This window comes from Olea europaea, unplaced genomic scaffold (assembly GCF_002742605.1).
Source record: "Olea europaea var. sylvestris unplaced genomic scaffold, O_europaea_v1 scaffold439, whole genome shotgun sequence".
NCBI lineage: Eukaryota > Viridiplantae > Streptophyta > Magnoliopsida > Lamiales > Oleaceae > Olea > Olea europaea.
Window position 1 is genome coordinate 375716 of NW_019262696.1, and position 21518 is coordinate 397233.

The 21518-nt window shown below is 35.2% G+C and overlaps 3 protein-coding genes and 1 long non-coding RNA gene across 6 annotated transcripts; 3 read left to right on the plus strand and 1 right to left on the minus strand.

Moving 5' to 3' along the window:
- The first annotated feature begins 1002 nt into the window (after positions 1-1002).
- Positions 1003-2439, plus strand: LOC111387958. Its single transcript, XR_002701484.1, has 2 exons — positions 1003-1344; positions 1804-2439. It is a non-coding gene; the product is annotated as an uncharacterized LOC111387958 (long non-coding RNA).
- A 328-nt stretch (positions 2440-2767) lies between these two features.
- Positions 2768-7306, minus strand: LOC111387959 (protein FAR1-RELATED SEQUENCE 5-like). Of its 3 annotated transcripts, none has more exons than XM_023012594.1 (4): positions 6931-7306; positions 4275-6399; positions 4033-4198; positions 2768-3073 (listed from the first exon to the last, which is right to left on the minus strand). In XM_023012594.1, exon 2 carries the CDS (start codon positions 5924-5926, stop codon positions 5048-5050), a length of 879 nt encoding a protein of 292 aa, XP_022868362.1. In that variant the 5' UTR covers positions 5927-6399; positions 6931-7306; the 3' UTR covers positions 2768-3073; positions 4033-4198; positions 4275-5047. The 3 variants fall into 3 exon arrangements, with proteins under 3 accessions (XP_022868362.1, XP_022868361.1, XP_022868363.1); XM_023012593.1 differs by having other exon boundaries at positions 4275-6428; XM_023012595.1 differs by adding an exon at positions 3180-3252 and having other exon boundaries at positions 4275-7306.
- Positions 7307-9021: 1715 nt separating this feature from the next.
- Positions 9022-10325, plus strand: LOC111387939 (protein FAR-RED IMPAIRED RESPONSE 1-like). The gene is made up of 3 exons (XM_023012572.1): positions 9022-9034; positions 9460-9622; positions 9731-10325. The coding sequence occupies exons 1-3, from the start codon at positions 9022-9024 to the stop codon at positions 10323-10325; spliced, it is 771 nt and encodes a 256-aa protein (XP_022868340.1).
- A 6407-nt stretch (positions 10326-16732) lies between these two features.
- Positions 16733-20415, plus strand: LOC111387940 (glutathione S-transferase U17-like). Its single transcript, XM_023012574.1, has 2 exons — positions 16733-17083; positions 20344-20415. The coding sequence occupies exons 1-2, from the start codon at positions 16733-16735 to the stop codon at positions 20413-20415; spliced, it is 423 nt and encodes a 140-aa protein (XP_022868342.1).
- The last annotated feature ends 1103 nt before the right edge of the window (positions 20416-21518 follow it).

Consider the following 21518-nt stretch of genomic DNA (forward strand, 5'->3'; position numbering starts at 1 on the left):
TTTCGCATAATTATTAATTTGGTAGTGGTCCAACTAGTTATGTCAAACAATAAAATTAAATTGAATTTCTACTTCAATATAAGATATAATTCAATTATTTCGTTTCGAAGAATATGATTAAATATTATGTATTCATATAACAATCGATCAAGTAGACAAACTAATAAATGTCAATATGATATGAGTTATATATTTTTCTTCAAGAATAAATATAAATTCAAAATGACATATTTTTCGAAGCATATGCTACTTTAAGAGCACGTTGCGTATTATTATTGCTTCTTCAAGAACACTATGTCAATATTTTTCTAGAAAATTGGAATCTAATTCTATGCTTTTCAGGAACTATAATATATTATTATTTAAAAAATATAAATTATGTAAAGATTTTCTCTTCAGGAGCAGAAACATAATTTATGTTAAATTTTATTAAATTATACTCTTCAGGAACAAATAAAATCTAACTAGAACTTTAATTATGTACTATTTTAAAAGCAAAAAAAATTTCATTTAGAATATATATAATGTTGTGCTAATTTGAGAACAACATCAAACTATTATTTAGAAGCATTAGCTTTTCGAAGCATATTTTCTAATAGAACATTAATATTTATAGAGTTGTGCTTTTCAAGAACAACGTGATAAATTATTTAATCAGATTGAAGACATAAGGAATATTCAATAATCATTGTAAATGTATATATTTTTAAACATTAAGAAAAATAAAGCATTGAACATATTCCATAATTACATGGCACCAAACTTTTAAAATTAATGTAATATATAATAACATTGAAGAGGATAGTGCCTAATAATAATAATAATAATAATCAAATGGTTGCAACCTGTTGATGAATTGAAAGGAGGCGGCAGGTCCGGGCAGTTTACTTCGACGACCGGGCAGTTTACTTCGACGACTCCGCTACAGGTACAGGAAACTTATTACCGAATTGGTACAGAAATTTAAATATGCTGAGGTGGATTTAAAAAAAAAAAAGAAAAAAAAAGACCAAATCCTGCAATAACAACTCAAAAGGGCACAAAATCTTCCCCCAACTCCAGACTGCTTCCTTGTCGCCCTCGATTCGCCGATGACCTTACCAAGCACCAACCGAAGCGAAATCGGCCGCCGAACTAACCGTCTGACAATGAAATCGGTTGCCACCAAAACCTGAACTTCAGAGCAGTGGCGAAGTGGCGACGAAGGGAAATGTTAGCCCACAGTGAAATCGACCGCTGCAATCTGAAACCAACGTGAAATTGACGGTCGCACTACCTCTCCCTGAGTTCGGTGACTCCTCTAGTTGCGAAATCTGTTGCAAACAATTTTATAAGTCTCCTTCGGTAATTGGGTTTTTATAAATCTAGTGCAAAAATTTTTATAAGTCTCCTTCGATAAGTGGGTTTTTATAAATCTACTGCAAACAATTAGTTTCCAGCTTTGTATATTGCTTACTGATTTCGGTGCAAGTCATGTTGTAAAAATTTTGAATTTACCAGACATTTTTCCTTTGTATATTGCTTACTGGTTTCGGTGGAAGTGATCTTGTAAAAATTTTTGAATTTACCAGACATTTTTCTATTCGTAAGATAGTTGCCTTTACTGCTAGTTAATAATTGTAAGATACGTATGTGCTGGGATAGCAATTTCGTGTATAAGCTGTTAGATTAAAAGAAATGTGGCCTTTTTTCTATCTGTCTATTGAATCGAATTGGAATGGAATGCTTCAGTTGTACGCTCTGGAATGATTCAATTGTATGCTCTTGAGTTTGTAACTGAGGACATTGTTGTTTCATTTGCAGTTAGTCATCCAGTAGAATGAGATGAAGAAATTTTGGAGTTTGTCATGGATGTAGAAGCAACACTCACTATTTCGGACAATGCCCATCAAAACAACGATGCCCTAGTTGTGACCATGGATATCGGAAATGTTTTGAGGTTGAATAGGATACCGGTAACAAAGGGCGTTGGTTCCTCACCTGTAGCGATGAGTGTGGGTACTTTGATTGGGTGAAAGATAAAGATGTAGGCAAGGAATCGAGTTCTGTTAATCGTCCTGTGAATGATGCACCGAACAAGGAAGACGAAGAGTTGCCAAGACTATTTGATGGACTAGCGAGAATTAGTGAGAAACGAGGGATAGACATATCACTGCACATGACTTTTAGCAAGGGAAAAGAAATTGTGAAATGTGATGAGCAAAAAAAGGGGTCGGGTTGAAGGGATTATTTATGTAAGTGGTCGATGAATTCGTGTCTTTTTTATTGGGTACAAATGTTGTAGTTCCTCTTTTAGATTGTTTTCCAGCATATGTAATTAGGTCTTTGCAATTTGTGTATCAACAACTTTGCTCTCAAATAGATCACATTTGTTCCCCACCAAAAGATTGCATACACTGTCATTTACATAGCTATCAATCTCATTAAGCCATTGCTTAACATTGTTGAAGCTTTCCATTTCAGTTACATCGTACACAGTCTGTTGCAATTAAGTAAATGTGAGATTGTTCCTATCATGAATGGAAACAAAGCAAAACCGCATTGAGTGAGTAAAGATGGCAAAGAAAAACTATTACTACTAAGAAAGCAAAAAAAGAACAGTAATGTATTTAGGTAGGTAAAGATGGCACAAAATCATTGAAAGCACAAATCGTATAAATTACCAACTGATTTAATGACATTGAGAATAACACAGAACATATCTTTGTAATTATGAACTTTTATTTTCATGTGTTGGGAAATAAAACTTTATAAAGTGGGCAAACAATACAAAATATTTGCCATAAATCCCATAAATGGTATTAACTCTTACGAACATATGTAATTAGGTCTATGTAATAAACGGTATTAACTCTTACAAACATAATCATTTGAAGTCATAATACTCACAACGACAAACAATTTGATGTTTAGCTTTCAAAATAACAAAAAAAAAGTGTGTATTAGATGGGGACTTTTACAATAGCAAAACAAATTCCAAAACAAATTCCTTCTCAATTCCCACAGAAGCACGCCTAGAAAGAGAGGCTCCATTTCCTTTTTCGTCTCCACCAATTTCGAAATGCTTGCACCTCTGTAAACATCGTGATGATAAAATAATCGTAAATATCGTTGATATGTTTCATAAAGAAAATTACATTAAATATATATATATATATAAACCTTTGGTTTACACAAACCTTCCGAGCGAGAATCACATGCCCGTGCCACCTTAATCGGGCAAATGTGGATACAAGTATGGCATGACTAGACTTGTGTTCGAAAGTGCAAAAAAATGCACAAAACTGAAATAAGGATACTACACAAAAAAATTACTAAACAAACTTGAGAAATAACATTCCAATTTCCGGACTCCAATTTCATTTATTTATTGGCATCATCAAACAATACGTTATTTCGTTGTCAAGTTATGCTCTAAAAAATTGTTTTTTTTGGATCAAATATCAGAGCCTATTTTTGGATCAAATATCAAAATTCCTTAATCCGATCGACCATAAACCTAATTTGGCATCTACATACAGAATTTTTAGTAACATTTTCTAGTAAAAACAAAAATGCATTCAGATAGTCCCGATTAAATGTGACCGTCAAATGTATAATTCTTGTTGCAGACCACGTGATAGCTAGCTAATTAGATTATCAAGCCGTGCCTTTAGATGCCTCTACTAATTGCCTCCAACATTTCCTTCGATAAAATTTCCAGCCATAGACTAATCCAGGCTCAAAAACCCACAGAAGTAGGGTGAAAAGTACCTATGAAACGAGCCAATTGCAAAAACTGTTCTTGAAGTTTTTCGAAACCAGTTCTTTAAATGTGTTTTACCCTATTAGTTAAAATATCATATGCTCCAAAAGAGTGACATTAATTAATAATTGTTTTTTTTCTTTGGACCCCAAAAACCTAAGACAGACATTCAATAACTAAGATAAACAAAAGGCACATATTCAATGCTAAATGGAAATCATACCATTGGAAAACATAGTCACATGTAATGAAAATCATACCTTTCAATGCTAAATGGAGAGGCATACCTTGAGCATTAAGTGCAACATTTGGGGGCGTCGGCAGAATGAAACATTGCAATGGCGTCGGCATAGAACGTTGTGGAAGTTGAGCTGCCTGAACATCGATTGACGTCTCTTCTGTATTACTACATCGAACTGTAGGTCTTTTTCCTTTGCTCAATGATGCGGAGGCCTACACGTTGGACAAGTAAAACAATTATTAGTTTCAAAATGCCAACTCTACGAAGCTAATAATAGTAAGAAATTACCTTTGATCTATTTGAGCTGGCCTCCAATGGGCTTTTCCTCCGAAATTTCCTCGGTGCTCCCTTTCGTTTACACGATGCTGGATCTAATAGGTGCGCATTGCTACTTGCCATTTGGATCTGACCAGTGCTCCCTATACTTGACTTTGTAATCCACAATTCGTTTGCTTGCGATCTTATCCACTCCATTACACTACATGCCCGTCCCTCATCGTCTGCTGCAAGGTCCGCCACCTCCGAAAAAGCCTGACACATTTCGTCATACCTAAGCTGTCCAAGAGTACTTGCCAGTCCATCGTAGTTTACTGCGATCCTAGTGTGTGCTCTACTGACATCTCTTCTCCATCTCTTTATTATATACCGATGAGGCATCGAGAAAATTTTATTACGAAACAAGACCGCAATCGCATGCCTACAAATGATTCCCCAAAATTCGAATAGGTGGCAGCTACAAATCAATTCGCACGTATCCCTCCGAAATGACATGGTAAAAGTTTTCATCTTCTGGTGATCATGAAGTGCGACATGCTCATGAACATCATAAGTCGACCATTAGTAATCATTTGCACTTTCAGATATAACGTCGCAATATACCTTCCCAGTGATCTCACCCTGAACTTCTTTGAACTTTGAAATGGTATAAGCTGCTTGAAATTGCTTTTCCATTTCGAAAAGCGTCGCACATGGTACCATTTGAGAATACGATTTGAAATCAGTCCGGAACTCCTTCTCTACCTTATTTCGTAGTGCTCTCTCGTACTACTCGACGAACTGCTTCAGTGAGGTCTTCGAATGCACATAACCATCAAAAATGCATTCATACTCTCACTTTGTTGTGAAGTAGACATGCTTGCCCAGAAGGTGGGTTTCAACAAACAAGGCACCCAACGAGCTCTGTTCTCATACAACCTAGCTAACCAATCATTATCATGTAACTCGTATGTTTCGAGCATCAACCTCCAACCTTCTTCGAATTCTTGACCATTGTCGGAATCATACACCAATTCATGAATTGCAGAAAATATCGAGCTCTTCTGAATGTGATATCCGAACTTTTCTGACAACTTCTTCATAATGTGCCACAGACACCATCTATGCTTCGTGTTCAAAAAAACAATATCAACTGCATTTTGCATTGCCCGATCTTGATCAGTAAAAATTGCATTAGGAGCTTGTCCATGCATACACTCAAACCATATTCTAAACAACCACACAAAAGTCCCAGTGTCCTCATTCGATAACAGTCCGCAGCCCAATAATATGGACTGTCCATGATGATTCACCCCAACAAAAGGGGCAAACGGCATGTCGTACTTATTAGTCAAATAGGTAGTATCGAAAGTGACGACATCACCGAATTCCTTGTAAGACTGCCTACATCTGTGATCTGCCCAAAAAACATTCTTTAGCCGACACTCCTCATCAAAGTCCATACTAAAGAAAAATTCCGAGCACCGTGCTTGCATCTTTGAAAAGTATGCCTGTATTGCGAGGGCGTCTCCTTTTCCAAGTCGTAATCGTCTGACTTGTTCCACGTCGTTCCGACAATCCTTTTCCACAAAAGTTGTATTCTCGTATCCACCAGCTTCCACAACTGCGGAGTTATAAATCTTGTGCAACGAAATGCTTGCCATATCGTTCACTTCAAGCTTCATTTTCAAATTTGCACTCAATTTTCGGTTGCATCAATATAACCTAGACTTCGAAAGACTCGTTTTATGGTTGTGATCGAGGTGTACTTTATTAATTCTCCAAACTCCAAGAATATCTAAAGATGCAGATATCCTTGCTTTACAGTCTGTTTGACTTGTTGGTTGAGGCTTCAAGGATCCGCTTGTGGCATAACTTCTTCGACCTTCATGACTCCATGTGAACGTCACATATCTCATAACTCCATCTTCCCCTTTTTTGGAATTCCTTTTTCTCACCAGAAATCCTACGGCATAAGCATATCTTTTATAAAACTCAAACATTTCTTTCTCATCGTTGAACATCATACCCACCACAGCTACGGTCACATCATCTCCTCCTATATTTTCGCTATCCAATGTGTTCAAATTCTCTACAACATTCTCATTATCACATTCCAACAACGAATCTCCATTGCCGTCTTCCATAATCTCCTTTCCTGCCACAATAAAAATGTTCACTTCACATCTAAGCATGCAATTAACCTATTACTTCATATAAGAGTAAATGGGTTTGTACCAATTGGTACAGAAATTTAAACATACTGCCCATTCTCTAGGACCCTACAAAATGTTTGTTTGAAAAATATTTGGAAGATGACTGTTTGTTGTTATACATGCTGCCTATTCTCTGTGACCCTACAATGTCTCTTTATTAATGAAATTCATCAATTTGTCATCAACTCTGTTAATGCAGAACCACTTAAATTTGCATGTTTTTTGACTTTTATCTTTTGTTCATTATATTATTTGTTGGTGGAATAAAATACCAGAGAGAGTAAAGCTTAGAAGTTCATGTCGAGATTAATAAATTGCTAGATGTTTGGCAGCCAGAGTTCAAAATTCTACATAAATTTTGCTGTAAATTTTGAGAAAACAAAGAAGGAACAATCTCGTTGATATGTTTCATAGAAGAATACGAATTGACAGAAGATCCAGGTTTTGCATGAAGATTGAAAATACCCACTTACCGAACGTTTGCTGCAGATTCTACAACTGAAGGAGATGCTCATAAAATTGTTTTCAGCTGATGTTCCGCAATTGGAGGAGTTGTGACCGTCGATTTCACCTTGGGTTTAGATTGCAACGTCGATTCACCTTCTGTTTGGGTTTCCCTTCATCGATTTCACTGTTTGACTATAGACGGCTAGGGAGATTCCCACTTCATGTTCGACCGGAGATGTGGAGTATATGTTAATGGGTTTATCAGCCGGAGATGTGTCGAGTTGTTGGTGGGTTTCTCTATTGTTTGAGATGTTGAAATCTCGCAATTTTGGTGGCGGGTTGTCTCTTCTTCCGTAGGTAAGAGACTTTGTTCCTGCTTTTTCCATCTTTTTTTATTCAACATTTTTTCCATTACTCGTTGACGTCCTCTGTCTGAAATAGTCGGGCCCTTTGCCATGTCATTCATTTTGAATCCCTGTGAGGTTTCTGTCAAGGGCGATGCTGCTTGCACAGGAATGTGGGGTCCACTCCCATGTCTCAGAGCCTGTGCACAGGCCCCTGTACAAGCAGAAATATTGTTCTGTCAAATGGGTCTGTACCTATAGCTAAATTCTTAGTTTGAGGGGAGAATGGCGTACTGTAAAGTCCACAGTTGTGAGAGAAATTGGCACGAATTCTTTCACAAAAATTTGTCAACGATGTGGTAGACTTTAAAAAGTAATGGTTTCTTCCAAACTAAAATAATGATGGCAGAAGTAAAAGTGATAACTTTGGCACGAATTGACAACTTCAGAATTTGGTAAACAAATTTGGACGTGTTGTATATATAGAATTCACATGTCACCAAATAACACGTGATATATTATTATACTTATAAAAGATTACAATTTTCTAACTAATTCACTTTAATTTTTGAAAGACTCATGTTGATAATGGATATAAACTAGTAGAGATGGCAATGGGAAGGACTTGGGACAGGGCTGGGCGGTGGCTTGCTGCGTTCTTTATTTATTTATACATTTTCAAAAATTTCTTAAAACTAGTTTACTTCTTTTTCTGATTTCTGGGGGAAAACAAAATTAAACTTTAATTTCACTTCAAACTGAATTTTATTTTATTTTCTTTTTATCTGGGTTTCGTTAAAAATGAAAAAAATTTAATCATAGCTCTGAATATGGCGGGAGCTCAAGGAAATTTCAATCTTGCTTTTCATGTTAATCAGTTTTTGGTAAATGTACAAGAACAAGAGGCTGATGAATTTGCGAAATCTTAGCAAGTCATAAACAAATATTACTTTTGATCCTTATAGCAATATTAAATGTAAGATGTAAAATAATTGGGATCATGAAATGCTACCTATGAATTATGAGCTTTGCTACAGTTACCCAGAATTTGACACTCCAGATAACCTGCTATTCACATGGGGTCGGGTGCTCACGCCAATAAATGTGTGGGGCTCGAGAGAGAAGCAAATAAACTCGTGTATTTTATTAAAAATTAAAACCCCATATTTATAGAGAAAAATTAGGATTACAAGGAATACAACAGACATAATGACTAAGTACTAATTGCAACCTATTGGCGAATTGAAAGGAGGCGACGAGTTCAAGCATTTACTTCAAAGGCAAAATTGCACATTGTAAAAGTCAACAGTCAAGCGAGAAATTGGTACGAATTCCCACACAAAATCTGTCAACTATGTGGTAGAATTTAAAAGGTAGCTTAAATGAATTGAAGAAGGAATGATTGCTTCCAAAGAACTCTTCTTGTTGTATCCGTTATTTGACATGGTCCTTGACAGAAGGAGGTGGAATTACTGATTAAAATACACAAATTAATTCTTGTACAAGCAAGTTGGCAACCACTAAAGAATTAAAAAATATTTATTTTGAATCCAAAAAACTGGGCCTCCTTTACCTTTCCCTACCCGACCCTATACGCCCAAAACAAGAATAATCCTTTGAACTTGAATATCAGACAAGGTGCGAAATTGGAGGAGGTCTCTTAGGCGCGAACTTGCATACCCTCTTCGAGCGAAATACGGGCCATCTTCTCCAAATTTCACCATTTGCAGTGCCAAAAAATTTCAGACAGATATTGGAAGGAGTTAATCGAAAATGGCAGACAAAGGTAAGGATATTTTCTGATTTTCAAATTTCTGTAACATCGGCTAGAATGGTGGACTTTATTCTTGAGTTAATCATAAACTTGCATTTATAGTTGTTGAATCTCATAATGTACTGTGAAGAAAACATTGTTTCGATTCAATGTTGGATGACATTTTTTTGTCAAAAATTTACAAATTGTGGTAATGAGTATTTTTTCGTGTTGTCAAAAATAAAATGTGCTAGAAATGGTTCTTGTTAGGGAATGAAAAACTTGTGTTAATAGTCATTGAAACTTTTTGTTTGTTGTGAAAAATAATTTTTGGTCCAATGTTGGTTGACATTATTTTTAGAGAGAAAGTTACAGTTCGGTTAAATAATTTTCCCGACGAAATTTATATGTATTGTGGAAAAATCATTATTGCAAATGATTTTACGTTTACGTTGCAGGGAAAGATATGTTGGAGAATTTAGATGACATTATTTTGGTAGAATCTAAGTCTGAGAATGTTGTGGAGAAAGTGAACTTATTGGGTGATGAAATTGTAGCAAGAGATGATGTGCCTTTGCGAGTGCCTGAGGTTGGAATGAAGTTCAATGATGAAAATGAATTGTTTGACTACTACAAAAAATTTGAATACGCCTAAGGTTTTCCAGTTAGGAAAAGAAATTCCAAAAAGGACGACGATGATGTTGTGAGATATGTCACATTGACTTGTAGTCGTGAAGGAAAAAGAAGTACTACAATTGGTTCTTTAAAACCGCAACCAACCATTCAGACAAGTTGTAAGGCGAGGTTGACTGCATCTATGGACAGTCGCGGAATATGGAGAATAAACACAGTAAATTTGGAACATAATCATAAAAAAAGTCCATCCAAGTCGAGACTATATCAATGTAATCGAGAGTTGAGAGCTCATGTTAAACGGCGGCTAGAAGTTAATGATATGGTAGGAATTCCATTACATAAAAGTTTCAACTCTGCAATAGTCGAAGCAGGTGGATACGAAAATATGATGTGCATGGAAAAGGATTGTCGAAACTCTGTTGAACAAGTTCGGCGTCTGAGACTTGGAGAAGGGGATACTGCAGCAATACAATCATACTTTTCGAAAATGCAAGCCGGTTACGCTGGGTTTTACTTCAGTATGGATCTAGACAAAGATTCGAGGCTGAAGAATGCGTTTTTGGCAGATAATAGGAGTAGGCAGGAGTATAAAGAGTTTAGTGATGTCGTCACATTCGATACCGCATACGTCACCAATAAGTATGACATGCCGTTTGCTCCTTTTGTTGGAATTAATCATCATGGATAATCTACCCTACTTGAATGTAGGCTGGTCTCGAATGAGGATACAGATACATTCGTCTAGCTGTTTAGGACATGGCTATAATGTATGCATGGAAAAGCTCCCCAGGGTATAATTACTGATCAAGACAAGGCAATGCGGAATGCAATTGCAATTGTGTTCCCCGATACGAAACATAGATGGTGTTTGTGGTATATATTGAAAAGGTTACCGGAGAAGTTTGAATACCACGTGGACAAGGGTTTAATTTTTCATGCTATACACGATTTGGTTTATGATTCACAATTTGTTCAAGAATTTGAAGATGGATGGAGGGTAATGATTGATACATATGATTTGCATGATAATGCATGATTGTCGAGACTGTATGATAACAGATGCCGATGGGTTTTGTGTTATTTCAAAACCAGCTTCTGGGCAGGAATGTCTACAACTCAACGCAGTGAGTATGAACGCGTTCTTTGATGGCTATGAGCATTCAAAGATTTCGTTAAAGCAGTTTGTCGAACAATATGAACGGGCTTTGAAGAATAAAGTTGAGAAGAAGATTCAAGCTGATTTCAAGTCTTTCTCACAAATGGTGCCATGTGCGACGAGGAATGAAATGGAGAAGCAATTTCAAGCTGTATACACCATTGCAAAGTTTAGAGAAGTCCAAGAAGAGTTCACCAGGAAGCTTTATTGTGACTTAATCTCGACTTCGGAGGGAAGTTCGGGGACAACATATGAGGTATGCTAGGAACAAATAAACGATGAGCAATCGCACAGAAAAAACGTTCTTCGTATCTTTTCAGCGAGAAGATTGCCAAATTGTTTGTAGTTGCCACCTATTCGAATTTCGAGGAATAATATACAGGCACATGATTACAGTATTGATTCGTAATGGCATTAAACACGTACCGGATAAGTATATACTACGGAGATGGCGACGAGATGTAAGTAGATCCCACACAAGGGTTGCAGTTCATTACGATGGGTTGACTAGTACCCCGGGGTAGTTAAGGTATGACAAACTGTGTCACTCTTTTGCTATGTTGGCGGACTTGGTCACAGATGATGAAAGCAAAGCTGCAAGTATACAAAAATGGATCGAACATGAATGTCAAATGGTAACGACAACGAAGTCCAATGTTATTAGTAATGTCATGTCTCCACATAGTACACCGCTAGCATCGCAATGTGGGCCATCACAAGAAATTATGAATAGTGGAGTACGTGATCCTAAGTGTGCGAAAAGAAAGGGTGCACCGAAGAAACTTCGCAAGAAGAGCCCGTTGGAACCTAGTTCAAGCAAAGCAAAGGTTAATACACTAATATTACCAATTGCTTATGTGTTGTTTACTTAATATAAAGACCTTTTTGTGATGTCATGCGGTGGAGTTCGAGTACCTCCAAAGGAAATAGGCCGAAGGCACGACCAAGTAATGTCGGCGTTGAAGCACATGTCGTTCAAGTACCTCAACAGTCACAACATTGCATGACTACACCGTTCACGTATTCACAACTCCTAATGGTAAGTATATGTATATTATTAGATTAATATGACAACAAAGGACTTAAATAATAATTTTTGCAGGGTGACAACCAAAGTCTTGCATTCACACAACAAAGTTTTATACCTTCATCCGGCAATCAAGTTCACTTCCATGGTCCAGGTAAATATATAGTTAAACATTCTACCTACAAGAGTGCATCATCTATTTAATTTCTTCTTTGGGTATTACTTATCGGATTATATAGATTTTCAGGAAATGCCATACTTGTACCCACGCTTACTGGACCGACATGGAGGAAACTCACAATTTCTAGGGAAAGAGGCACCATCTAGATAAGTTTTTCCATTCAAACCAGCTTAGAAACTAATGGTGCCAACAAGTCATACAAGTCGACATGCCAAGTTGTCCACATGAAGCTGTTGCATTAAATTGGTTTTCAACACATGCTATCTTCATACAAGTTTCAACATATGCAGGAAGAGAGAGAGGGTGGGGTGGGGTTATTTACTAATATATAAATTACTACTCATACAAGCTGCCCACAATTCATGTTCATCAGAAAGCAAGCTGTATTTGTTGGTCTTTATGTCAGTTGATGAATTTGAGATCTACAAGTAGTAGTTAAAATATGTCATCATAATTTCTTTTGTGCTTGGAAACTTTGTTAAAGAATTTCTTCTGTATTTGTAATGTTGTTCTTTTTAGGATAATTTGTAATGTTGTTGTTCAATTCAACTAATTTTCAAATCTCCCTCTCTGTTAGTAGGAAATTTCACGCATTTGTTTCACTAAAGGAAACAAAGTCAAATGCAATCCAATTCGAAAGCATAACAGAAATAGCATTCAAAAGAAACTAATGGACATTTGATATACCGATAACAAAATGATTGAACTTCATATGGTGATTGATTACAAAAATATATAGCCCACAGATAGTTCCAATCTTAAAAACAACATTTTCCTACCAGCCTCGTAACTAGCTAATGCACTGACATGTAGTCATTCATAATTCCAAACTAAGAAACATTTGATAGATACACAGAGACTTCAAACTAGTGTAGAAAATCGTGCGCCCCTTTCCTTTCTCATCACATTCCGCATTTACCTTTCCTTTGCGTATTGTAGCGGTTATCTCCACGTCTTCTTCTTGAGTTAATCAGCACATCGTTTTGAACATGCAAGAGACGTTGTTCTCTAATTCGGTCGCCACATGATTATTGAAGGAGTTGCCGACGAAACTTAATTCACCAGACGTTTCACCATCTTTGACCCACTCCCAAAATCCGCAATTTTTTCTAGAACACTTGAACAGTTTACCTTTGTTCTTAGTGTTCTTCGCCAAAGCAAAACACTGTGCATATGCATCTCTACACCACGGGCACGGGACCTTGTTTTGGCAATTCACAAAGATGTGACCACGTCTTCTACATCCATGGCAGACTCCATCCTTTTATCCTGTCATTGTATACTGCAATAAACACACTCAGTAACACATGAAATGTGGCTTCAGTAAACTGCAATACACACATTCAGTACACATTTGACCGACACATTCTTGCAGTACACATTCAGGCATGTATGTCATATAATGAATCTCACTCAGGCTTCATCAAACTGCAGTACACACATTTCAGTGACACATTCTTGCAGTGATGTAATGCATTTCTTATAGTATACATTCAGGCATGTATGTGATACAATGAATTTCACTCAGTGACACATGAAATGTGGCTTCATCAAATTGCAATACACACATTCAGTGACACATTCTTGCAGTGATACAATGAATCTCATAATCTTGAAGTGCCCAGAGTCTCAGAACCTAAAATTTATTTTTCGAATGCAATTCTCATAAGTTTTTGTGATAGAAAGAAACTCAGAATATAAGTCAACTTTGGCTCCTTCTTGCAGTGACCAGGCGTGTATGTGATATTAAGAATCTCATATTTTGGGTTCTTACTAAAAATTCAAAAAATACACAAATTTTATCTACCGATTTCGATATGTCCATGTAAACTACAAGTTAAGTGGCTTCAACATACCCACGTAAACTACATATCAGAAGCACCTAATTTACCAGCCGATTTTACCGGAGAAGATTGTTGTTTTAGCTTCAAAGGTCGAACAAAATTATCGAGATAAATCGGACAACTGTAACTTCTTGGACTCCGGCTGCGGCGGCGTTGAGTTTTACACTGGAGGAGGAGAAGGATGAAGATGGGACGGAGAGAAGAGATGGAGCTTCGATCGCCTTCGATTCGCCTTCCACTCGCGTCTCTACATTTCATTTGAGAATTGGGAAAATACAATGGGTTGGGCCGGGGCGTGATTTTATGCCGGGTCTTCAAATTTCATTTCATTTGGTTTCGTTTATTTTAGTCTTTTTTTTTTCACCTCACTCTGTCAACCGGTTCTGTACGAGTAGCAGAACCGATTAAAGTAATGGTAGCAAAATTAAAAGATAATTGTGGCACGAATTGACAGCTTCAGAATTTCGTAAACAACTTTGGACTGATTGTATATATAAAAATTCACGTATTACCGAATTAATTTTGATACACGTGATTGATAATAATTATACTTATAAAAAAATTATTATTTTCTAACTAATTCACTTTAATTTTAAGAAATTTATGTTGATAACGTGGTATAAACTAGAGCGAATAAAAGATAGAAGCCAATAAACTTATGTATTTTATTAATAATCAAATCCCCATAATTGTATGGAAGAATTAAGGTTACAAGAATACAACAATCATAATAACTAAAGTTACAGAGGTATAGAAATCATTCATAAATATTACCATATTTACAACACTATCTATATTATGTAGTTATAATTCTGAGATTTATCATTTTATTGAAAAATTCGAAAGTATATATGAAATTTTTATAAATCTGTTAAGTGAAACTTATCTAGTTGAAAGTTGAAACTATGTAAAATAGTCCAACTTTTGCCTTTTGAATACTTAAAAATTGTATAATTGACAAATTTTAGGAATTATTAATTGAATATAGTATTTTATAATTTTATATTATACTTTTTAGAATGATTAAGTATTTAAATAATAATAGAAATATGTAACGCTTTTCTACGTTAATCTTCGTCTAGGTGCTTGATCTTCATGTCTAATTACATTTTAAACTTTTTAGAGCACCACTTTCATACAAAGAAACCTACATCTTTTTAGTTGCACAAAAGTAGTCAACATAGATCTAGCTTCAAGTCTTAAATTTGCAACATATTAAGCCTTGTTTGACAATTTTTTTTTCTTTTTTTTTTTTTGGGGAAAGAATGAATTTTTGAATAATAAATTTTCGAAGAGTAAAAAAAAATAAAAAAATTGATTTACATAAAGAATATTTTATTTTAAGAATGTGTGATTGAAAATAAGTATGAGGAAAAAAAAAGAGAAAATGGTTGTCAAACAAAGCCTAAAGAATTCAGTTTCTAAGAATTGGTAATGACAGCAAGCGATGTAAGCTTCTCTAAACATGGCCAAGCTCCTATATTTATCGAGCTTGAATTGCCCTCAATCTCAAATGCATCGACTATGAGTTCGTCGAAGAGGACGTCTCTAACAAAAGCCAGCTGCTAGCAGAGTCTCGCAAAATCTTCCATCTTTGCCTTCAATTATATTTGAAAATGCTTGTTGGGTATTTTGGTTTGACACTGCTTCACACCCAAAACAAAAAGAAGGGAGCTAATCCTAGGGCTCAACCCTAGACAGGCAGTGGAAACTATGAAAGTCCCTAATATATCCCCTTCCCGGGGCATGCCATAAGACTTTCAAGAATCCGAACTTGGTGGTTAAACTCTATTGCGGGTGAGGTACTGTAGGGGAGGTCTAGCCCAACCCTTGGAATATACTACAGCCCCAGGTGGTGAAGAGTCGATATGAAGGTGTCAAACCTTCTCGAGAATCTACACATCCCTTATCAGTGTATGGACTGCTATCTCTCGAAACTAAGATAGTGTAAGTCCTTACTATTGAAGAAAGCGGGAACGGAGAGTACCAAAGGACAAAGATTTCCAATTCCTTAGTCGGAAAGATATGTGGCCATGAAAGAGAAGTATGTATTTAGCCAAAATACATGCAACATAATCTTTGTATTTAGCTCAATCCTTTACATTTTTGTACGTCCGACAGATTGTGCCACCATCGGGGTATTTCAACGAGTTCTCAGAATGAGCTGTCAAGAACGTAGAGGGGGTAGGATGGTCAGTTGGTCAGATCTAGTATGGAAGACAGGAAAATAAAGGTATCATTTCCAAAATTTTGCCTAGACAAGAGTAATCTTTTTTAGAAATCGAATGAATTCGGTCTTATACATACACGAGGAAGGTAATCAAAAAAGAAAGAAGATAAATCCAACCTTGTCCACAAGAAAATCCCAGTTTTGATCCATGACAATAGAGCCCCATTTTTATTGAGAATATATTTTGTAACAGTCATTTTTGGATTATATGTGGTTCAAAAGTAGGAAAGTAGTTTAAGTTTACGTATAAAATTAGTTTATTTGAAGAATGTATAAGTAAAAATGAATGAGCAAAAAATGAGTTTTAAAAAAAAAATAGGGATCAAACATGTGCTAAGACTATTTGCAAGTTACTTGTCACTGTGCAATACATTGATGAATCTTGGGCTAATGATCCTTCGCTTCTCCCATCTGATCCTCACGATCATGCCATATTCTGGACAACCTACATTGATAGTATGGTACAATCATTTTTCTTTCATTGAATCGTTTCATCTAAAAGCTTAAACTGCTGCAAAAAGATATTTATTTATTTAAATTTAGTTTTGAACATGTCCCTTCATGTTGAGGTTGGTTCATATTATAAATCAAAGGTTTGAAACCTGCACAATTTAAATGATAGCCGGTTCTTCTTTAGTTTTGTCTCTTTTTGATACAATGAAGGCGTGTTTAACAGAATATTGTTGTTTTGCACTGGTTCACATTAATAATAGAGCTCAGAATGGCACAAAAAGAGATGTAGAACGGGCAAGAATAGAGAAAATACAAGAAGGGCTTACACTGTTCAAAGATGCTTTCAACAAATTTAGCGAAGGCAAAGGTTTCTTCAATGGGGATAATATTGGGTTTCATGACATGTCTCTACGTTGTTTTATGGTATGGCTTAAGGTTGTGGAAATAATTGCAAAATTCAAAATGCTTGATGAAAATACAATGCTTGGCCTTGTGTGTTGGACTCTCAAGTTTTGTTCTCATGAATTCGGGGAAGGAATAGTGCCAAATAAGGCTGTTAGTAAAAACCGCCAAACCGAAAATCGAATCAAAATCGCATTTTAAAAATCGTCGGTTTGGTGCCACATGGATCTGGTCAACGAAATGGTTTTGAACCAAACCAAATCGGTCAAAACGGTTTGGTTTAGGTTTGAGAATTTTAATTGCGGTTTAAAACCAAACTGGACCGGTGAAAAATATATAAAAATAAAAAAAATGAAAAAAATGAAAAAAATGAAAATTTTTAAAAATTCATCCAAATATGTAAAATTTAATAGTTTTGTCATTTGTGGGTATTTTTGTCAATTTCTAATTTTCTAATACGGATATATTAATATTATCCAATAATCCTAATTTATATCTAATAATTTCAAGATTAACACAATCTATCAAAAACTCTTTTCCTTTTCAGAATTTAGATGAACTCTAGCCGATAACCAACACAATCTTGAGCTACCGTCACAACACATTTCCTTTTCATATTTTTTTACGCCTCTTCAAAGTTGAATTAAAGTCCATTATATCAAATCAAAGACAAAGAGATCATAAACCTTCGGTGATAATATTTGCTACGAGTAAAGTTTCAGATCAATAATTTTTTTGAAGCAAACTAAGGTAAGAATCTGAAATTAAATGCTTTTCGTAACATCATACAAACATAAACTTGTGTAATTGTTAGATTTAGATATTATAAAAAATTGCTTTATTATTGTGGTTGGTTATTCTCTTTGCTAATCAGTATTCTTTTTTTTTTTTTCAAATATGATGACCACGAGATCTTATTGGACATCATTATATTTTTTGGGCCTTATATCTAGTTTAGTAGACTTGTATTGTAACTTTATTGTGTCATCATTAGTCTAAAAATGGTAAACTAAAATTAAAAAAAATTATATTTTAGTTTATTGTGATTTCACTTTGATTTAGTTGGTATTTAAATTTATAGTAGATATATTTAGCCTCTATTTGAGTCATATTTTTTATATCATCATAATGAGAAAATTGACTGTTGAAGAGGAGGCTGGGCCCCACACATGAAACAACGGATCAACAAAGGCCGCTGGACTTGTGGGATAACGGTCCAAATTTTCATTTTTTGTCCCAAAATTTGGTTTAAACAGGAGCTTAGTTTGTTTTAGATTTATTGCTAATAAGATATAAATATATATTGAATTCAATGAATTAATGACATAAAAGTAGACAGGTAAAAATATGGCGAAATCGACGGTTTAAAACCGGACCAAACTGTTAGGTTTATATTTGAGTTTTTTTTTCAAACCGTTCAAAACGGTTTGGTTTAAGTTTGAAATTTTCTCAAACCGATTTAAATGGTTTGGTTTGAAAATCTGTCAAAAATCGGACTGCTTACATCCCTAGTGCCAAATGCTGAACAACATGTAGAGTTTCATAAGAAATTTCAAGCTCGAGCAAGAAATGCAGGGTATAGTTTAGGTGGCGTTTAAAACGGTCAGGCATAATAAGGACTTGATGTTTTTGCTCGATCGTAATGTTTTCTCAAACCGTCTCCTCTAAGAGTTAACACTATTAGAGATGGGAGGGTGTTTGAAATAAAATAACTGTATGCTTATTTAATTTCTCTTTTGCAACTCTCTGCAATTCACTGGTTTTAACCATGTTAGAAACCATTCAAAAGTGCTGTTATTCTGAAAGGGTATATGATTTGTCAATCATTTTCTGAAATTTTATTGTGGGATGGATAGATTTTCCCACACTGCATTTTCCTTTTTCACTTTTTTCCTAGTTGTTTTGAATATTTCAAAAAATATATCAATAAATCGAGTCAATTAGCAAAGAGGATTCATGTAGTTGATCCCAACCTTATTAAAAATAAATAAATAAATAAATGAAAATAAAAATCTTAGCATGCTGTTTTTTTGTTCTATTTTTGGTTTTTCCATGACCATTCATATATGTTCAAATTATGGGTGCAAAACATATACCAGTGCACCGTACAAGGTCCACAATGGGACACATCATTTGTCAATCCACTTGAATCAAGCCTAGCAAGCCACACAAACAAGTTAGAGAAAAAAATTTAGGTGAAAAAAAAAAAAATTTGAAAAAAACAGCCACAACAGTCGCTCAGCAAAGCATTTACCAATTCATTTTGATCCCTCTTGTAATAAATATTATCTAATAACACCACAAATGCAAAATTTCTAACACGTTATCATTTACAGCACTGCATTGTTGATTACTTTAGTTATGCTTCAACATCAATTGATATATAACTATAGTGCTTCCGACAACCTACCTTCAAAATTAGCTAAAAACGAAAACTAAAATCAAAACAAGCCGCCCCTCCAAACAACTCGTTACACCAATTCCCCCTGCCCCCCACCTTCTTCGGTAACTCAATATCACAGGCCCTCCACTTAACCACTTATTTATATATATATATATATATATATATATATATATATATATATGAAAGTCCATTAAGATCAATGTTGATTAAATCTAATATTGTGGAACCTCCTCTTTACACTTAACATGGTATTAAAGTCCATTAAATTCAAACGAGCAATTTGATCCAATTAATAATAATAATAATAATAATAATAATAATAAATGAGTATACAAATTTCAAGATTGACCAGCTTAAATGAAAAACCATCTTATTGGAGCATGTTAAGAGATATATCTTACATCAATAAAGATGAAAATAATTTATTAGAATTTGAGCTACTCCTATTAATAAAGTTAATATTTAAGATGAAACATCAAATCTTAATATGAGCTCAAAACTCATTTAACTCCAATGAATATTTGCATCCGATTAAGACAGAAAAAAAAGTACGTAAATTTTCATGATTGGTTTGCTCAAACGAACCATTATCTTACGGGGTACAAAACGGGATAAATCCCACGTCAAATAAAGAGGAAAATACATATATTTTAATATTTACTAGATATCCTTTAACAATATGAAATCTCTGAGTAAATATATTTAATTCTTCTTTTTCCTTCTTCTTATGTAGCACACGTTTACTCATAAATCAACTTTTTTTTCACATTCAATCTCCTTAAAATCATTTCAAATTTCACATAACGCGAGCTAAATGCTGAAAACAAAAGAAATATTTCATTTACATTAGAAGGTTGAATTTAAATTATGAATCAATAGACTAGCAAACGCTTCTTCTAATAAACATTTTAAAAGAAATTATTTTATGTTTTTTCCTCACTACTGTGGTCATTTCCATAATATTTCCATTTATTGGGGTCAAAATGAAAAATAACTGATGCTCGCTTAGGTGGATATATTGGTTGATCGAGCTGCATCTAACACCAAACTGGGTACCGCCGTACGGAGGCACTATGAATAGGCATGCTAGAACTCGTTCCACTTGATCGTGCCCATGATTGAGATCTATATATGTGTGTGTGTGTGTGTGTGTGTGTGTGTGTGTGTGTGTAATGCTACTTGGATAGGGTTTGTAGACAGGGATATTGACATGTGCTATGTTGTTATCACCTGTTTAACTCCTTTTCTCTTTAATTGTCCAATCAAAATTTGACACGTATTTCCTTAAATAAAATTTGTCAATGACCTTGTTCACGTAGCTTTACTCATAAAAAAAACCTCATTTCCCTCGTGTTCACTCAATTACAACTCTAAAAGAACCACAACCCACAAGAAATCTTTCTATCTAAGTGAAATAAAGAACAATCACACATCGAAAACCTATCATCATCATGTGTAACCTATCCAGATTCACCAATAATTAAAATCGATATCAATGGCGCCATATATGGGAACCTTCTAGATTCTTAAGAACAAAAAGGGTCATGTCCTGCACTAGGAGAGGCCGTCAGCGAAATAACCCAACCTCATCATCGGTGCTAGTAGGAGAGGACACACAAATAAAGTTTATTGAGTAAGCAATACGAAGCTATACAAAATTAAGTGGCTTTGGAGGCTTTGTGGCCATGCTATAAGGAAATTCCACTAATCAGCAAACCAACAAATGGTCTGCTATCTGTGATCCCTTTGCCCAAATGCATGTACATGCCCCACTAGTCCATGGTCTACCGTCACTACAAAACATGCATTTGCCACAATCATTCGAAGAACATAGGAGCCAAAAGATAGATGAGGCTATCTCTAATTGAACGAACAGAGTACGATCGATCCTAATCAATGAGGACTCTTAGTTTTAAGTGTAGAATAATGTAAGCGCCACTCTCTTCGAAATTCAAAGAATAAAAAATAAATTTTTTTTTTTTTATAGAATAACTGACCTGATAGACAACCTATGTTTCTTTCAAGACTTGATATGATTGCACGACATACATAAACCAATAGCTTGTTGAGCGTTCCCGATTGTTAGGATCTTCCTTAAACTGCTCAAAGTGATTTTCGGGCTCAGTTAACCATTAAACATCGAATTCAACACCAAAACCAAGAGAGACCGAACCGCCGGCTTCA